This window comes from Wasmannia auropunctata, unplaced genomic scaffold, assembly GCF_000956235.1.
Source record: "Wasmannia auropunctata unplaced genomic scaffold, wasmannia.A_1.0 LD336090.1, whole genome shotgun sequence".
In the NCBI taxonomy this organism is placed as follows: domain Eukaryota; kingdom Metazoa; phylum Arthropoda; class Insecta; order Hymenoptera; family Formicidae; genus Wasmannia; species Wasmannia auropunctata.
In genome coordinates this window covers 2,210,223-2,226,902 of record NW_012026800.1, presented here as the reverse complement: position 1 = coordinate 2,226,902, position 16,680 = coordinate 2,210,223, and the positions used below count along the sequence as shown (strand labels likewise).

Here is a 16,680-nt window from a genome sequence, read left to right as displayed (position 1 = left end):
ATATATATATATATATATATATATACACCGGTGCGTGACCGAGGTCCGTATAATGCGTTACAAAACATGCAACCTTACGTGGGCGCAGCATACGATATCGTATTGTACTACGTATGGCGAGAGCCGATAGCGATCAACGCGCGCGCAAAAGCCATTCTTCGGGAACCGCATTGCGCCATTGATTGTACCCTAGAGGGTCTAGAGCGTAGGGTGTACGCCGCGATGTGCGCGCCCGGCAGGTGAACGCGTTCTCCAGAAACGGGATTTCGTTATGTCTGTGTGTGAGAAAATGTGCGCACGCGGGCACTTCCTCTCGATTCGACGATTTACGTACGTCGGGGATAAAGATCGGCCGCTTACGGCGGCGCGGCGGGCCCGCCGCCGCTGTACCGCGCGTCCGCGGGACGCTGTTACGCGTTCGGCAAACAATAGCGTGCAATTGAGCCGTGTGCGCAGTATTTTCAAAACAGGAAGCCGACTCTGCCTGCCGAGCCGTAAAAATTCACGTTGATCACGAACACCTATTCGTTAATAGTTATTAGGATGTCGGCCTCTACTGCGTATGAATTATTGCGCGACCGAGGGAGAGGAGATGGGGAAAGAGGAGCACTTAATTGAATTAGATTTTCGCCTGATTTGAGAAGGATGTAATTAAATGGACAATAAAACGAATAATTTGAAATGCGTACTTAATCAAAATTAGAGTAACGTATCTGTTCGCGAAATTAAATCCATTAAATCATTAATCTATTTATTAATTAGTGAAGTTTGCATGAATTGCGCGATTAAGAGATCCGCTCTTACCGCGGATTTCATGTCAGTTTCAATCCCGCCCGAGTCTTCAATAATCATTATGAAACTCCCGCGCCTATGGATACGGTCAAGGCTATGGTGGACGGCCAAGGTACTTCAAACTGGGCCAAACATAAGTCTGATGTCACCGAGACGTGTCACATAATTAAGAGCGACTGTACGTGACTGTTATAAAAATTCATCTAATTACGTTCGTTGAGAGTCTCGTGATCTTCAGGCCACTCAATGTCACCGCATTTACAACGCGGGAACAAGAAAAAGAGCAAATTAACAACGGATAAAGGCCAAAAAAAGAAAAATAAATTAAAAAGAGACGCAAACCTTAATTCTGCATTTTACAATTAATTTTAACGAGAAAGAAAGAGCCATTTGTTAGTTTAACGAAACGCGTTTCAAATTCTCACTTCGTCACACGAAATACCGTCAACTACAATGCCGTTAACTGTTAATAACGAAAAGCGGTAAATATACTTGCAAACTATTGCGCCTTTGTCTTTTTAACATTCTCGCATTTTATTGTTAATTTTATTAACATTTTTCTCATTTGTCGATCTGTTAATAGAGTTTCGCAGATAAGAAGGAATGGGATACGGCACGGAAATGGATGGCTGCGGACGTTTTATGAAATATTCCCTGTTCTTCACGAACTTCGTCATCTTCGTAAGTCCTAGTCCCTTTGCCGAAGATATAATATATTTGCAGCGCACTGATATAGATAATCGAATTTACTATTGATTTATGTCTCCAGATCGGCGGGATTGTCGTAACCGGCTTGGGCGTGTGGGCCTTGATTGACAAAGTACCATGGATAGGCGAGCTCGTGGGGAACGATCTGTTGACTGGCGCAGTTTACGTTTTACTGGTTGGCGGCATCGTCGTGGCGTTTATCGCCTTCTTCGGGTGCGTCGGTGCATCGCGGGAAGTCAAGTGTATGCTCTTGACAGTAAGTACTGATCTATTTTCGAACCGAGAAGAACACATCTCGACCGACGATCTCGATTTCCAGCGTTCACGTCATTTGGTGCGCTGAAGAACGAATTTTAATTCCGCTCTCCGCGAAAGAGAAGCTTATCTTGAATTGGTTGAACATTGAGATTTTATTGTTAGTTTCGAAGCCCGTCAAGCCCGCTGAAGCTTATTAAGATAAAGAATATTGAAAACTCGGCCGATTAATAAAATATTGTTTTTTTTCCTCTTTTCCAGTACTTCATAATCGTATTCCTGCTGTTCGTGACTATGCTCATCGGCGGCGTCCTGGGTTACGTTTTCCGCGAGAAACTGCTGAGCACGGTCGATAGAGAGATGAGGAGTTCGATCCGGCTTTATGATCATCGTAAATCCATTCGCGAGGCCTGGGACACCACGCAGACGACGGTAAATAATTTGCGCGCGCGCGCGCGCACATACACGCGTTACGTAAATAAAGGTTAATTTTATCAGACGATCAAACTCGAGGCACAGCACGATTCCAAGCGCGCTTTATCCTCCTTGTATTCCAATTATTGTTCGGAACTCCGAACGAAGCTCTAATTCAATTCTCGACTTTAGCTCCACTGCTGCGGCGTTACCAGCTGGCGAGACTGGGGAAGCTACGGCCTCAACGTGCCAGAGAGCTGCTGTCGAGAAATTGCACCTGGCCAGGTAAAAATCAATTATCTTTTAACGCGTCGCTCCTTGAAATAGTTTGTCAGCCGATTTTGTCTGCATTTAATAACAGCAATTTGTTTACCTCCCAAAAAAATCCTTACATGAAAAATTTTTACAAAAAATCTTACATGAAGCATATTCCTCTATAACACGTATTCATCTATAAAAAATGTGAATGATCAAGAATTATGTGATATTCGTCTACATTTTATAGAGTATTTTCTTGAAACCGAATATCAAAGGAAAATCCTTTAGTCTTTAGAGAGTACTGCTAAAGAATAGAATATTTTTTTGGGTGCTTTAATAATGCTCGCTTTAATCAAAGTCAATTTAATTTAATCCAAAGGTGAGATTCCGACTTAGCTTTTACAAAAAATGAAGTTTTCCTTATTGTCAGTCAAATCCGATGACGACTTTTCGGAAAACGCATTAGAGATTCGCGATTGCAACTTGACGCGCGAATGATTATTTGCGGCCTAAGCGATTCTTCGCGCAACTCACCGCTCCCCCCCGCTGCGAGCACCGTCAATTTGGCCGCTATTACTTAATCGACCGAGTCCTAACCGCCCCGTATCTTGCGCCTCTCACACTTTCACTCCTCCGATCGGCTTTCTCGGCGAGAGAGGAGAACCGTCGTTTCTCATGGTCGTCTCGTGATTCTGCTCGCAGAGATTCCAATGCAACGCCGGCCCGGACACGGTAAATCCCTCCAACGCTTACATGGAGGGTTGCATCAACGGTACGCGAATCTACATGCAGCGACACGCGGCCATTATGGGTGGTGCTGGTATTGCAGTCGCATGTCTCATGGTAAGCTTAGTGCAGTTTGCATCTTTTATGGTACTCTACTCGGTGAAAATTAAAGCCTCGACGCGCCATAAAGTCTACACCGAGCACCAAGAACAAGTATTTCCTTTACGATCGAATTAATTTTAAAAATTTTCGCACCAGGTTCTTTTTTCCTTTCTTAGGCGACCGGTTGTTCCGCCATCCGATAAACAGCGTGGTAATTTATCAAATGGATAAATGTTTGTAGAACCAATAGCGTTCGCTTTATATAGACATTCCTCCATTAGACAAATTGCCACATAGTTTATCCGAAAGCGGCATAACCGGCTTTTGAAGTCGTATTGCGATTAGTGGTCTTTAAAAAGCTCGCGTTTTTAAGTGTGCGTTTAAGCAAACACTACTCTTCCGTCTTCTTCTATCCCTCATTATTTATTTAACAAATAACATCGATTTAATTATTGCAGTTCTTCGGAATGATATTCTCCTGCGCACTCTTTAAGATGATAGAATGACAGCAGGACAACAGTATAGTCTGAGGCGGTTCCATGGTCTTCGTAAGAAGGAAATGATGAGTCTTCGAAATCCTCAGAGGATTCGCACCACCAACTTTACCAATCAACGAAATTACTTGTCGCCATATAAACACAGTTACATACAATTGATTACATCGCGATAATCAAAAACACGAATCTCCATCCGGATTGTACAGATCCCTCTGATTTGTTACACATATATATAGCATTACGCGTCACGATTACCATTTACATTTTGTATGTAATTTATATTGTTTAAGATATATATTTTCATTTAGTTGCATATGTATCACTTATAGTATATATGTTAGTGAATCATACATGTACTTTACATATATTCTGTGCCGTAATAAACACAACATATGTATATAATATTGTGCATCTATACAATCCTTTTACTAATTACTCTTGATCGATATAAAAAAATATAATAATAGATGTTCGATTATTAATTATTAAATGTGAAAGTGTAACAATTAATAATCAAATAAAATGTAACAATAATTTTATAATTTATAATAGTTCTTTCTTTTTATACCTCTCTTATAATTGCGTCGTGTTTATTACAGAGAAAAATTATGTTATATTAATAGCATTAGATCTAATTAGAAATAATCTTGATAAAACAAATATTTGTTGTTATTAAAACAAGAGTATGACGTATGGATTTAACAAGTTTCTAATTAGACTAATCCTATCAACACATTATTTCTTTCCGTAAGATTCTCATTATCAAAAAATATTTAACTTCCATATTTTGCCTATGTCTATTAATTCAATAATTTATAATCATATATTATACACAAGGGTATTCACAACGACTATGCTTTAATCGCATACTCTAAAAATTAATTATTCTACCGAGCTCTTTGTATCGAATTTTAATAGACCGTATATATATATATATATATATATATACGTATATATATAAATATATATACATGGGCGTATCCAAGGAAGGAGAAGGGGAATTTGGAGAGTTCAAACCTCTCCCCAAAATATCGAATAAAACAATTCATTAAAAAATTGCTATTAATGCGTTAATTTAACAGGATTAATAAGGATAAATTTCCGCCCCCCTTCCCGAAAAAAATCCTGGATATGCATATGATGGTATGTAATAAAAATAAATAAAATTGTTCTTATTTGATCATCTTTTCAAAGTTTTTACTATAAAACGCATTGATAATACACAGTAATTTAGTAATAAATAAATGATTAATTAGATTAATCCACAGCAGAAAGTTAAACGGTTCGTCAAACGTCAAAGATTCTGCTGCAGGAGGGAACGAATCCCAGATCTTTCAGACTGCTTTCAATAGAGGTCATTTTGGCAGCGAATCAACGATAATCACCTCTTTTCTGCTTAATGCAGAATTGTTACGCGAGATATAAATTCACAGAAGTATGTTCTTCCATTATTAAAAAGTATATTTCTTTTATTGGAAAATAAATGAATAGAACGATTTTTATATGGAAAGGTGGTTACAAATAGATATATTTAAGAAGAATAAAATACATGCACTTTGTTGTAGCTTGTTACATGTGCGGGTACAAATAATTCTCGGGTACCAACTGTTCGAGACAAATCAAAGCCGATAAGAGAAAAATATTGAAAAGAAATAAATCAAATGTTTAATAATTATTAAACATTAATTATTAATTTTATTAATAAAATTTGTCGATCTTTTAATTGTATCTGTTACGTTCAAAAATGCATTTAGAAAATATTATCTAAATGTTATACGTGGCATTTATATAATTAAAATTATCAATATTCGACTGATATCGGGGTACCCATTCAATTTGTCTCGAATTTGTTATGTGCCCTTGCCCGCACATTTTTAATTATGTTCACCGTAACAGAAATAAAAAAATACATGTCACTTTTGTAAATTATACAAAGCAGACTGTACGAAGTTGATCTTTATTTTTCGAATAAGATGTCTCTATTTATGCATGTATTTTACTTAATTAAAAATTTTAAACTAATTAAAACATTAATTTTAATATAGAATGACAGCATCCCCAGTAGAAACAGCTTCTGAAAAGAAAACAAAGATTAGAAAATACAAATGCGAAATATATACATTCGTAACCACAGCAAAAGTAAGCGAACTGAACTTGTAAGTTGAACTTACTTAGTCAATTAATATTATCTAATCGTGCTATTCATATTCACGCTACTATTAATTATAATCATCATTAAAATAAAGCTGATACTACTATTAGTGCTAATAGAAGAACATGTAATAAAAGAAAGAAGGAAATCTTTTAGAATACATATTGTTTTAATTTTAATTTACTTAGCGGGTCATCTGTATGAATGGTATAAGTCATCATCGATTTAGAGCCAAAATGACAGCTTCCGGGAACAGTCGGGAAAATCAGGAATTAATTCCAGCCCTGCAACTGGAACTTCAAACTTTCAACGAGACGTCCGAACTAGGCATCGTGAATGGACCTCGTGGGGACCGACAAGAAATAACTCTCTACTATGAAGGTTATTACGACTCTCCGGTACGAACGCGCGCGCCCACCTGACGAGAGTGACAGCGATAAGAGACAGCGGATCGCAGATCCTCGAGAACGCGATTTTAATCAAATTATATTAAAATCGGGCGACACACTTTGTACGGCATTCCCGAAAGTGAGGCGCAACAAACTGTTTATAATCGGCGGCGATTTTACCACACGGAAAGAACGATTTTACTGGAAGGTCTAAAAATTTTGCTGGATACAGATCTGAAAATAATTTTGTTGAAAGGTCAAACTGATTGTTAGAATATCAAAACGTTTTACAGCAGTGCTCAACATTTTTGAGTTTCTAACAAAACCATTTTAATGGACCTACAAAATTATTTTTAGATCTATATCCAGCCAAACTTTTAAACCTTTTAGCAAAATTGTTTCTTTCGTGCACATAAGAGCCATTGAACGACTCGTGGCAATGCTGTGTTCGATTACGCTTAATTCCCCATCGTTGGGTTCCCTGGTGAAAATAAAATTCGGAGCGTAAGTCGAACGTAAGGGAAGAAGTGTAAACGAAAATTCTAGGAAGCGAAAATTGGTACAGCGAAATGTAAAGAAAGCGTTAACGCGACAACTAGAAGTGTCGTGTACACTTCTATCACTTTCCCCTTACATTCGACCCTTACATTATACGCTTCAATTTTCATTTTCATCAGAGTTTTTACGCCCTCGGGGTACTGAGCAACTCCCATACTTTGTCACATAAGAGCCATTGAGCGACTCGTGGCGCTACTACGTTGAAAAAAGTGCAATAGGTACCGATTAGGTTCCCATTTAAATTTTCAAATCTTCAAGCTAATAAGCCATCTCACCACGTCAAGATCGTACCCGAGGGGGGGAATGCGGAGGATGATTACCATCGGCGAAAAGTCGATAATGATAGTTATACATTCCAAAAATAAATACCGAGTTCCGTATGTCAGCCCCTCCGCCGTCGATATAAAATATTTGACATAATAAAATAAGTGTCAAATATTTTCTTCGACGTACAAATTAATTACGACAATCCATTAAACAGTTTGCGCCGTTATTTGTTCATTCGGGTATCGACATAAAAATGCAACGTACACCATAATTAAAATATTATTATGTATTATATGTAGATGCGCGTACGTTGATCACCCAAATACTACGATCGCGCAAAGTTTTCCGTCAAGCATTGTCAGTATCGAATACTACGATCGCATGAAACCTTCGACAGCACTACCAATGTTGAACGCGAATTTCTAGTGTAAAATATAATACGTGAAATATTATTAATAAGCAAAAAATAATTTTCGCTTATAAACGTTCGAACGAAATAATAACTTATGTATAAGTCCTATTTCTAATCCGTAATCGTGCGTCAATTTCATTAAGGTGATAAATCTGTGAAATTTTATATTTTATTCGTAATGTATGTTCTCACTTTGATATATAGGTACATATATCGTATACGTATTGTATAAATACATATAAGAGAAGTTTCTTACACCATTTTATTACACTATTTTATTGGAAACCTATTGGAGATAAATCACATTAACGCGACGCTATATCGATTGTTTAAAAAATAGCATTCGGGCAAAGAGAATAAATAAAGATTCGGCTGGAAGAACTAATGAGCAAGAACAGATTTGGCTTTCAAATTAAAATAAATATGTTTAAAGATTTTACTTAAGAAAAACATATTGATTATAATTTTTATAATACAGTAAAAATGTAAAAAGTCCAAGAGATATAAATCCAATCTTAAAAAATGTATATTTGGGAAGAGGAAAAATAAGATAATATAGTTATTAATTAATAAGTATTAATTAATCTTTCTCTCTCATTTCGAATTAATATTATTAATATTCCTAAAGTATCACGTGACTCTACGGGGTAACGAATGGCTCAGTACGCGAGCACGTTGATTCATAATCGGCGGTCTCGAGTTCGATCACTCACCCCACATACGCCTCGATTTTACGAGGATTATTAGAAATGTGACTACATACCATTCCTTTCTATACTATGATTAATTATAATATCTTGATTGTCATTTTGAAATTCAAATATATGATGTAAAATTAGTATGAGTTATAGATTTGTTACATTGTGGAAGAGTCTTTAGAATGCTCTTCTTTTCTTTTCAATTTTTTAAATTTATTTGTGCTAATCTTTTCTTTTGTTAAATAGTTCTTATATGTAAATATTAATTGATTTTTATTTCACTTATGTATACTACGTAAATGATCTAATTGTCATCGTCATATAGGATGTGAATTACCATAAAGACTTAAAAAAAATACTTATAATTTTTATAACCTTACTTTTCTTTTTCATGCAGAAGCTTCAGTGCGGAGCTTTTTCTGCCAGAATAATCAAATATATGATGATCGATAAAAAAAAATATGGTTTCCAGGATTAAATATCTATTTTATTAGCTCATCCATCTTAATATATTTTAAGGTAATAAATCTGTAAAATTTTATATTTTATTCGTAACGTATGTTCTCACTTTGATATTGTATATATACATATATCGTGTATATATTGTATAAATACATATAAGAAAAGTTTCTTACACCAAACTATTTTATATTAGACTTTTTTACATCTTAGATTTCTTAGACTTTTTTACTCTTAGACTTTTTTACATTTTTACTGTATTATAAAAATTATAATTAATATCTTTTTCTTATAAGTAAAATCTTTAAACATATATTTTAGTCTGAAAGTCAGATCTGTTCTTGCTTATTAGTTCTCCCAGTCGAATTTATCTAATGCAAAAACGTATATGTGCCATAAAAAATATTTAAGAGTGATCACAAAAGTTAGTTTCGTCGCAAACTTTCAAAAATTTTTAGATCCGCATTCGGCAGCAACTCTTCAACGTATAACAAGTAACAGTTAGTTCGAAATGCTCGCTTCGATAAATATTTATATTATGTCGCTTAGATCGTTGATCGAAAAAGTTAATTATTCGAGTCAGCGATAAGTCTTTAATTGTTCACAAAGCATGATTGCCTTTTGATACACGAAGCACCGCTGCGTGCTCGACCGTCGGTGAGCGAATAATAGCACGGTGTCGGCGCACGGCCGAGCACCGAGCTTTGTTTATGCCAACTAATGTCAACCGTTACAAAATGTTCGTAATGTAAATTGTATTGTAAAAGAAATATACACTAAACATCATTACATCAATGTACGAATTTTAACTTTTTAGTGGATATACATTACGCTTTTTCCGTCTCTTGAATCAATCATATTCTCGGATTGTCAATCCGACAACGATAATTGTACGAATCACATTTGAACCAATAAAAAATTTAAAGCTCCACATCCACTGTACTGTAATGCTATATCCTATGCTATATATACTGTACGTAATAGCACGCTATGCAATGCATGCAATAAAGGAATATTCTATGTCATTCAATTCGTCGTGAATTGTTTTAATTTCATAAAATTTAACGCATACAGAATATTTTGTTCCTTGTAATTAAAATTTCAATAAATAGGCAATTATCATGCCGAAATTAACGTTAATGCAGAGAATAAAATTTACCTGCGTTTCGCTTTTGAGAATTATAATTTATGTATGTATATACGCAAGAAATAAAAAAATAATAATTAAAAGACAAAAATTGAAAAAATTTATGGATAAAAAGTTCCACAGAATTGAGATCAATATTAAAAACTTCGATCCTAATTAATTCGATCGGTAAAATCAAACTATTTAGGAAGAATCTTTTTATATTCTTCTATATAATCTGTGTTTTATATTTTTCTATATAATCTGTATGTAATTTTCATTAAAAATGTTACGTTATTTTTATTTTTAAATATATTAATAGATTCCGCTATGTGTTTGCTTACACTCCGATGTTGTTTGCAATTAGACTTCGTTGCACTGAAGCACGATGAGTCGCTTGTAATTCAAGCGCCTCGCTAAACAAATGAGCAAAGTAAATTACCATCGTTCAATCGTCTCTCTATTCCCTTCCTGTTCTTTTAACGATTATTGATTGTCGCGATTTGCATTGTACCGAGACGGTACAATCGTCGTCAAAATGTTATCACAATATCACTCCTCTCATAAGCAAAACTAGAAATCGAATCAAATGAGTGAGATATAGATTATAATTATCATAATTAAAAGTATCTATAATAAAAAATTGCACTTTTATTTTTACCTTTCTGGCAAGTTTTGAGTTAGAACTAATAGAACTAGAACTAATTGAGCTAGAACTAATTTTTTCTGTCATGACTCGTGTCGACAAATTTATAATAAAAAATACATGATTACAATAATAATAATTATATTAAGAATTAAATCCAATTTCGCCGACGCGAGCGTCTCGCGAATTTATTCGCGTGCGTAATTTCCAGTGTATCATCAGAGTGACTCTCGAAGAGCCACCCCCGTTTATTCACCCCCTCAGTGTGCGTCAGCCCTGTGCGTGTCTTCGCGACGAGACGTGACTGGCTGCTATTCCGTCTCATCGAATCTCCCGCTCGCACGCGAGCGTCCCATCGTACGTCCCCAGCGTTCAAGCACATCCGCGTTTTCCCGACACCCTCTCTCGCTCGCGTCTCGTTTACTCGGCACCCTCGCCTCGGCACGACGGATCGGAGGAAGGTAAAGCGAAATGGTCGCCTCGTTCTCGATGAATGATAAACGAGTAAATCCTAGCTGACTTTCCACGCGGGATAATTACGTCGTTTCGAATGCGCGCGCGTTCGCTTTCGCGATATTGATCGCGAGAAACGCTTGTGTCCCGCTCTTCCTTTTAATTGATGGTGCATTAGAAACGGCGCGTTTGCGACGTTAAGCGGCGTCTAGACTTAAGACTTAAGATTTAAGAAAATTGACAATTATTTATTTCACGTGAGAAGAATATAATCAATTGCGATTAGTCAATTTTCTTAAATCTTAAGTCTCATTGTAGACGCCGTTTTGTACACCTCTGACGCATATATATATGTACTTTTTGGCGCTCAGGAATCCCGAACAGTCGTTGACTTTTGCTTCAAAATGCGATATACGGGCATTGCGCACGTGCGCCGTGCGCACGCCTGCAGCGATTCACCGGTGAATGAGACCATATGCCGCGAAAGTCATCCTCGTGTAACGTTACAAAGGGATGTCGGACAATGACGAATGGAATCGCTACGTGCTGCGCGAATAATGCCGTCCGTTCTGCCGCGCCGATCACGATGAGCAGCGCGCACCGTCCTTACGGACTGTATTTTTTTTCCCTCTCGTTCTTTTGTCCGTACTCTCTCACCCGACGACTCGCACGTCGAGTGATTATGCGCTGTCAATATTTAATAAGCGCGATATTTTCATCGTCGCGCGCCAATCCTATCTTACAATTATCTCAGAAACCTAGGCGAAATACACTTCAATCGTTAGCGTCAAAACTTTTTGTACTAACGCGAAATTATAACGTAAGCGAAATATTCACGTCAATGGTATAAATTATTTAGCGTATATCTATGTTTATATGAAAAGAAAATATTTTAATAATAACTTGTATTAATAAAGCGCGACAGAAAAATTCTGCGGCGCTTTGCAGGTTCCTTCGAGGAAAAATTGGGCGAGCTGTTTTTCCGAACGTCAGAGAGCGACTTTCATTTCATCCGAGAAAAACGGGGAAATCCGATTTCCTCGGTTTTCGAGGCTCGCCAATATCCCCGACCCTTTTCTTTTCCTTTTTTCTTTCCGTTGGCACACTTTACCGCGCAACCGAGGAACTTATTACCGGAAGCGGACGTGGAGGGGGAACACGGGAGGAAAATAGCTGAGGCGCGCGATATCTGCGTACTATTGATTTCGTCCTCGAGCTTTGAATTCTGAATGCGCCGGAACTGGGGAAACCGAAACTCGTCCAGGTGAAACCGAGGACTCCGGAACCCACTTCAGTCAGACGCTCGCCTTAAATTAAATTGCACCCCGTCATCCGCGGCGAGAGGAGCTAGCACGAACAGGCCAATGCAATTAGCCCGAGAATATAGCCACGAACAATTATACGAGTTAGCGTCATTGTCCCTCCCGGCAAACATCGTGAAAGGACGATCGATACTACGCGCGCGAGGTGCTCCAATGGACGCGATCAAATTTCGATTCAATTTCGACGGAACTGAATTGTTGCGTCCGTAAGTTGATTCTATTTCTTATATTTCTTATAATCTGCCAAAAATAAAGGACAGTATATATAGATATTTAATAAGCGCGTATATATACATATAATTATATTTCAAGGAGGCGTTTGCAAAGAAGATTTGCAGAATATTTAAGTCGCACGCTCTCTTGCAGTGTGAGAAAAATCGAAGATCCAACGCTCGGAGAAACCGTGATGACGACGAATTGGCAAATATTTGCCATTTTGCCGTTGTCTGGACGCAAATCGCGCGCCATTACATCAGCTGCGGATTCTCTCGTGCAAAAATGCATCCTGCACGAGCAGCACGAAGGACGGAAGCAAGGACAAGAGATACGAAAAAAGACACGCGAGACAAAGAATAAAATGAATGCCTGGCGAGAGCGCCCGCGCGGCGATTGTATGTACACCAGATGAAAATGGAACTGCGGAAGCTTATAAATGGGAAGCAAAAAAAAATGGCGATTTTCAACGGAGCTCTGTATCGCGTGTGCCAACATTTCCCAACCAGTAGTAAAAAGCAAAAATCGCGAGTCGCGAGTGAGATCCCTCGGACGGAACAATAAAGGAGACTCTAGAAAAACCTACGCTAAAACGCTACAACACGTTTAAAGAAGTTGCATCTTAAGTGCCGCGCCTTCGCGAAGAACAAACTACTGGGGATACATTACTTTCTCTTGTATGTACAAAGAAATTATTATAGTAGCTTAGAAAGATAAAGAGCACGCTAATTATTTTTGTACGCGAGAAAAAGAATAATTTGAGGATTTTTAGCTATTTTTATTACTGTAATAGAAAAGATAAAAATTATTATGTAAAGAAGAAAGAAAGAGAGAAAAAGAGTTTGTAGCCTAAAACAAATCTGCACGAAAAGAACAATTTTAGCGGAAGATCAAAAAATTTGGCAGATACAGATCTGAAAATAATTTTGTTGGATTATCAAAATAACTTCGTTGGAAACTTAAAAATGATGAGTATTACTGTAAAAACGTTTTACTATTCTAATAACCAGTTTGAATTTTCGACGAAACTATTTTGATGGTCTAAAAAAATTATTTTCAGATCTGTATTCATCATCTTCCGTGTATCATTTTTAAATCAAGATCACAATTTCTTAATAATAATATAATACATATATATATTCTGAAAAAATTCTGAAAAAATAGTTGTATAACTTTTAACATTTTCAAAAATATCGAAAATTTCCCACCCAATCATAATTATTTAATAAAGTATAGTAATTACATATACAGCAAGACTAATTTAAAAAGCGGTTGTTTTGTTATTGACAAGGAATTTAATAAATTGCTCGATGTAAATTTAGTGCCGCGGTTTCTCCACGTCACGCGGCGATTTCTAGTCTCGGCCTCTAGCTGGACCACACTCCACGTACCTATACCCATGGGTCAATCCGATGGGTTTCTCGGCCAGCACCATCATGCGCACAATGCCTTAAGGTCTGTGCCATCGCCTCTGATGGAGAACGCAGTGCGCAGCCGGCACAGACGGTTCTGTCAAAGCCCCCACCAGTCGCCCCCCTTCGAAGCACGGGTACAACCGCCACCGCCACCTCCACCAGTACTCCACCTCCAACTCTATCTCTCTTTCTCTTTCTCTCGACCGGCGCCACCGTCCACCACCATCGGCCCACCACCATCCACCATGGAAACCGACTAGTGCGCATTTCTGACTTCAGTCAGGCAGACGGTCTCAACCTGTCCAGGTCGACGTAGGCAGGTGTTCGCAGCGAAAGAAAAAGAGAGACAGAGCGATTCTATCTACCGGTCGTTGTTGCCAGCCGCGTTCGCGTCGCGTCGGATCCTCCCGTCCGATTGTGGATTTCCTGAGGTCGCCTCGAGGTCGCGGTGTCGTATCGTAGAGGACAGGGTTGACGGAGCGGAGCTCGGAGCACCGCGCGAGCGGGAGTGCCGTCGTCGAGAGAGGGTTGGCGGGGCCCGGCCGGGATTTATGGAACCACCCCATGGATAGTAACATGTCAACCGCCGCCTTCATGCATCGGTATGAGAAAAAGAATTATTAGATCGATACGACGCGAATGTACACCCGCACACACCCGCGGGCACACGCATGCACGCGCACATATGTATGTACGAGGAAGCGTCCTCCCCGTTCGGTGTCGTCGTCCGGTTGGGGTTTCTCGTGGTTCCCTCGCGCTTTCAAAAAGCTGCCTCCGTGACCGATCGATGAGCTCGTTGCTATGTCGCGGCGCTGATAGAGGAGCGCATGGAGAGACTCCCCGTGCAGTCGCCAAAATACACACAAGGATATTGAAAAATCGCGTGTCAAGTTGGCAAAAATAAATTGATGTTATCAAAAGTGTAAATATTAGCGCTACACACGATCGACATATTTGTTCGTATAAAAAATTCCAATTTTCGGAGTTAATCTCGTGCATGCAGTATACGTATTCATCGAAGAATTTTCACGTTTAACGCACAGCCTCGTCGAAGATTTTACCATCCTCGCTTGTAAAATTAAAATGACGAGAAAATTACTACTTCGTTCGTAACGATCGAGTGGATTGTGGAAAGACTTGCGTGCTTATGAAAGAGTCCATAACAATCGGATTCGTTGCCTCATTAGAATTGAAACGAGAAACAATCGGTATTCAAAACCTCTCCATTTCTCAGTTCTCGTTGTTCTATCACACTGTTTCGACAAATAGTCACTCTGCCCACGTGATCAATGTCGCAAAAATAAGGAAAAAGCAAAAGTACTCTCTCCATCTCTCTCTCTCTCTCCTTCACGATCCTTTTATATAAAATTCCAGTTTTACGTCACGTTGTTTATTTAATAAATATCTACACGCACGCATTGCAAGTTTGTATCTACGAGTTTTCTATCTACGCGCGAGTTCTCCATCTCGTTGTAGCGGAATAAATTACGCCTCTGGAAATCTCTATAACGAGTTCTATACGTGTCGGAAGTAATGTTTTCGATCGCGGTGCGGCACAATTCTCTATCCGATCGCGCCGTGGAGCGTGGAAGACTCTCGAGAATCCAGTCGCGGTGTATAATCGTATGCACTTGCGAGCTGCAGAGCCGTGCGGCAGAGGCTACTTAAACGGCATTCCATTAACCTGCATTTTCACAGAGGCGCACAGGCGCGTCACCTGTTCGGTTTCCCCGGGAACGCGACACGATGTCGAATCGGACCAGCAGCCCCGGTTTCCTTGAACCTGCGGATACCCGCAGCCATTGACCGCGCGCGGCCGGCTCTCGGCTCTCGCCTCTGCAGTCTCGCCTCCGTCTCTCCGTGACGAAAGGCCCTAAGTGCGCGGCGTTCTCTCTCCTTCCCCTTTTTCCTCCTTCTTCGTCTCTCTCCCTCTTTCTCCCCCTTCTATATCCGTTCCCCACCTCGGCGATCTCTTTCTCATCTCACCGGACACCACGCGGGACGAGTTCCGCTTCTTTGGCGATCTTGCGCTAAAACGCTAATTACGCTTCTGCTAAAACGCTAATTGCATTCTTCTTTAGGCGTCACATCCTTCGAGCGCGATGTCTATTTTTTTTTTTCGATTGTTATTTGTAATATAAATCTACGGACGTATTGATAACACTGGTATGTCCACGATTAATCGTTCATTTGGATTATCAAATTATTGATCCTCCAAAGTCCTATTTATCAGACTCAGACGGCTGCAACAGGACTAAGAAGGTGCTTCGCGCCGGAAAAACGCAAGCTCGCACACGCGCGCGCAATGCGAGTTACGCGAGATGCAAGGCGAGAGAAGTCGAAGCGAGAGAGGAGAGGACGCGAGGTGTGTACACATATATCTCCTCGGGGCCGCAGGATATATTTTATCAACGCTGGCGGTGCATAAATCCCTTTTTCCCTGGGCGCGACTACCAAGCCGGCTTACTCACTCCGCATTAATTCCGGCCGCGTTACCCTCCTATCTTTCCGGCCCTCCGCCTCGCGCGCGCATCGAAGTGCATCCCCGTGTTCGGATCTCTAGGCGCGGCGCGACCGGCCGGTCGGCCGCGCGAACTCATACAAAAGGCGAGACGCCGCGCAATCGATATATCTTTCTATCTTCTTTCTCTCTCCTCTCCTCTCCCTCGGCTAGGCACGTATATCCTGCGGCTATCGGATGACACGGTGTCGATGGACGAGGAGAGGAGGCCTCATGGGATACGACGACGTTATGCCGCGCGAAACGAACGGCCGTGATTGCGATCTCTCGGTTCGCGAATAATCCTCGGCCAGATGT

General features: G+C 39.5%; 2 protein-coding genes across 3 annotated transcripts in view; both read left to right on the top strand.

Annotated features, from left to right (window-relative positions):
- LOC105447888 (CD151 antigen) overlaps nucleotides 1-4,198 on the top strand; it is a 7,850-nt gene extending 3,652 nt beyond the window's left edge. The window contains exons 1-7 of one of the 2 annotated variants that reach the window (XM_011686154.1): nucleotides 1,256-1,274; nucleotides 1,376-1,473; nucleotides 1,562-1,756; nucleotides 2,017-2,187; nucleotides 2,362-2,454; nucleotides 3,130-3,270; nucleotides 3,714-4,198. In XM_011686154.1, the coding sequence (XP_011684456.1) occupies nucleotides 1,396-1,473; nucleotides 1,562-1,756; nucleotides 2,017-2,187; nucleotides 2,362-2,454; nucleotides 3,130-3,270; nucleotides 3,714-3,761 (726 nt within the window). In that variant the 5' untranslated portion in view covers nucleotides 1,256-1,274; nucleotides 1,376-1,395 and the 3' untranslated portion in view covers nucleotides 3,762-4,198. Of the gene's footprint in view, nucleotides 1-1,255; nucleotides 1,275-1,375; nucleotides 1,474-1,561; nucleotides 1,757-2,016; nucleotides 2,188-2,361; nucleotides 2,455-3,129; nucleotides 3,271-3,713 lie in introns of those variants that run through there. The other variant, XM_011686152.1, reaches the window with a different exon arrangement.
- Nucleotides 4,199-14,426: 10,228 nt separating this feature from the next.
- Nucleotides 14,427-16,680, top strand: part of LOC105447887 — a 40,829-nt gene continuing 38,575 nt past the window's right edge. Inside the window, exon 1 of the mRNA XM_011686151.1 lies at nucleotides 14,427-14,464. Coding sequence (XP_011684453.1) covers nucleotides 14,427-14,464 — 38 coding nt within the window. The remainder of the gene's footprint in view (nucleotides 14,465-16,680) is intronic.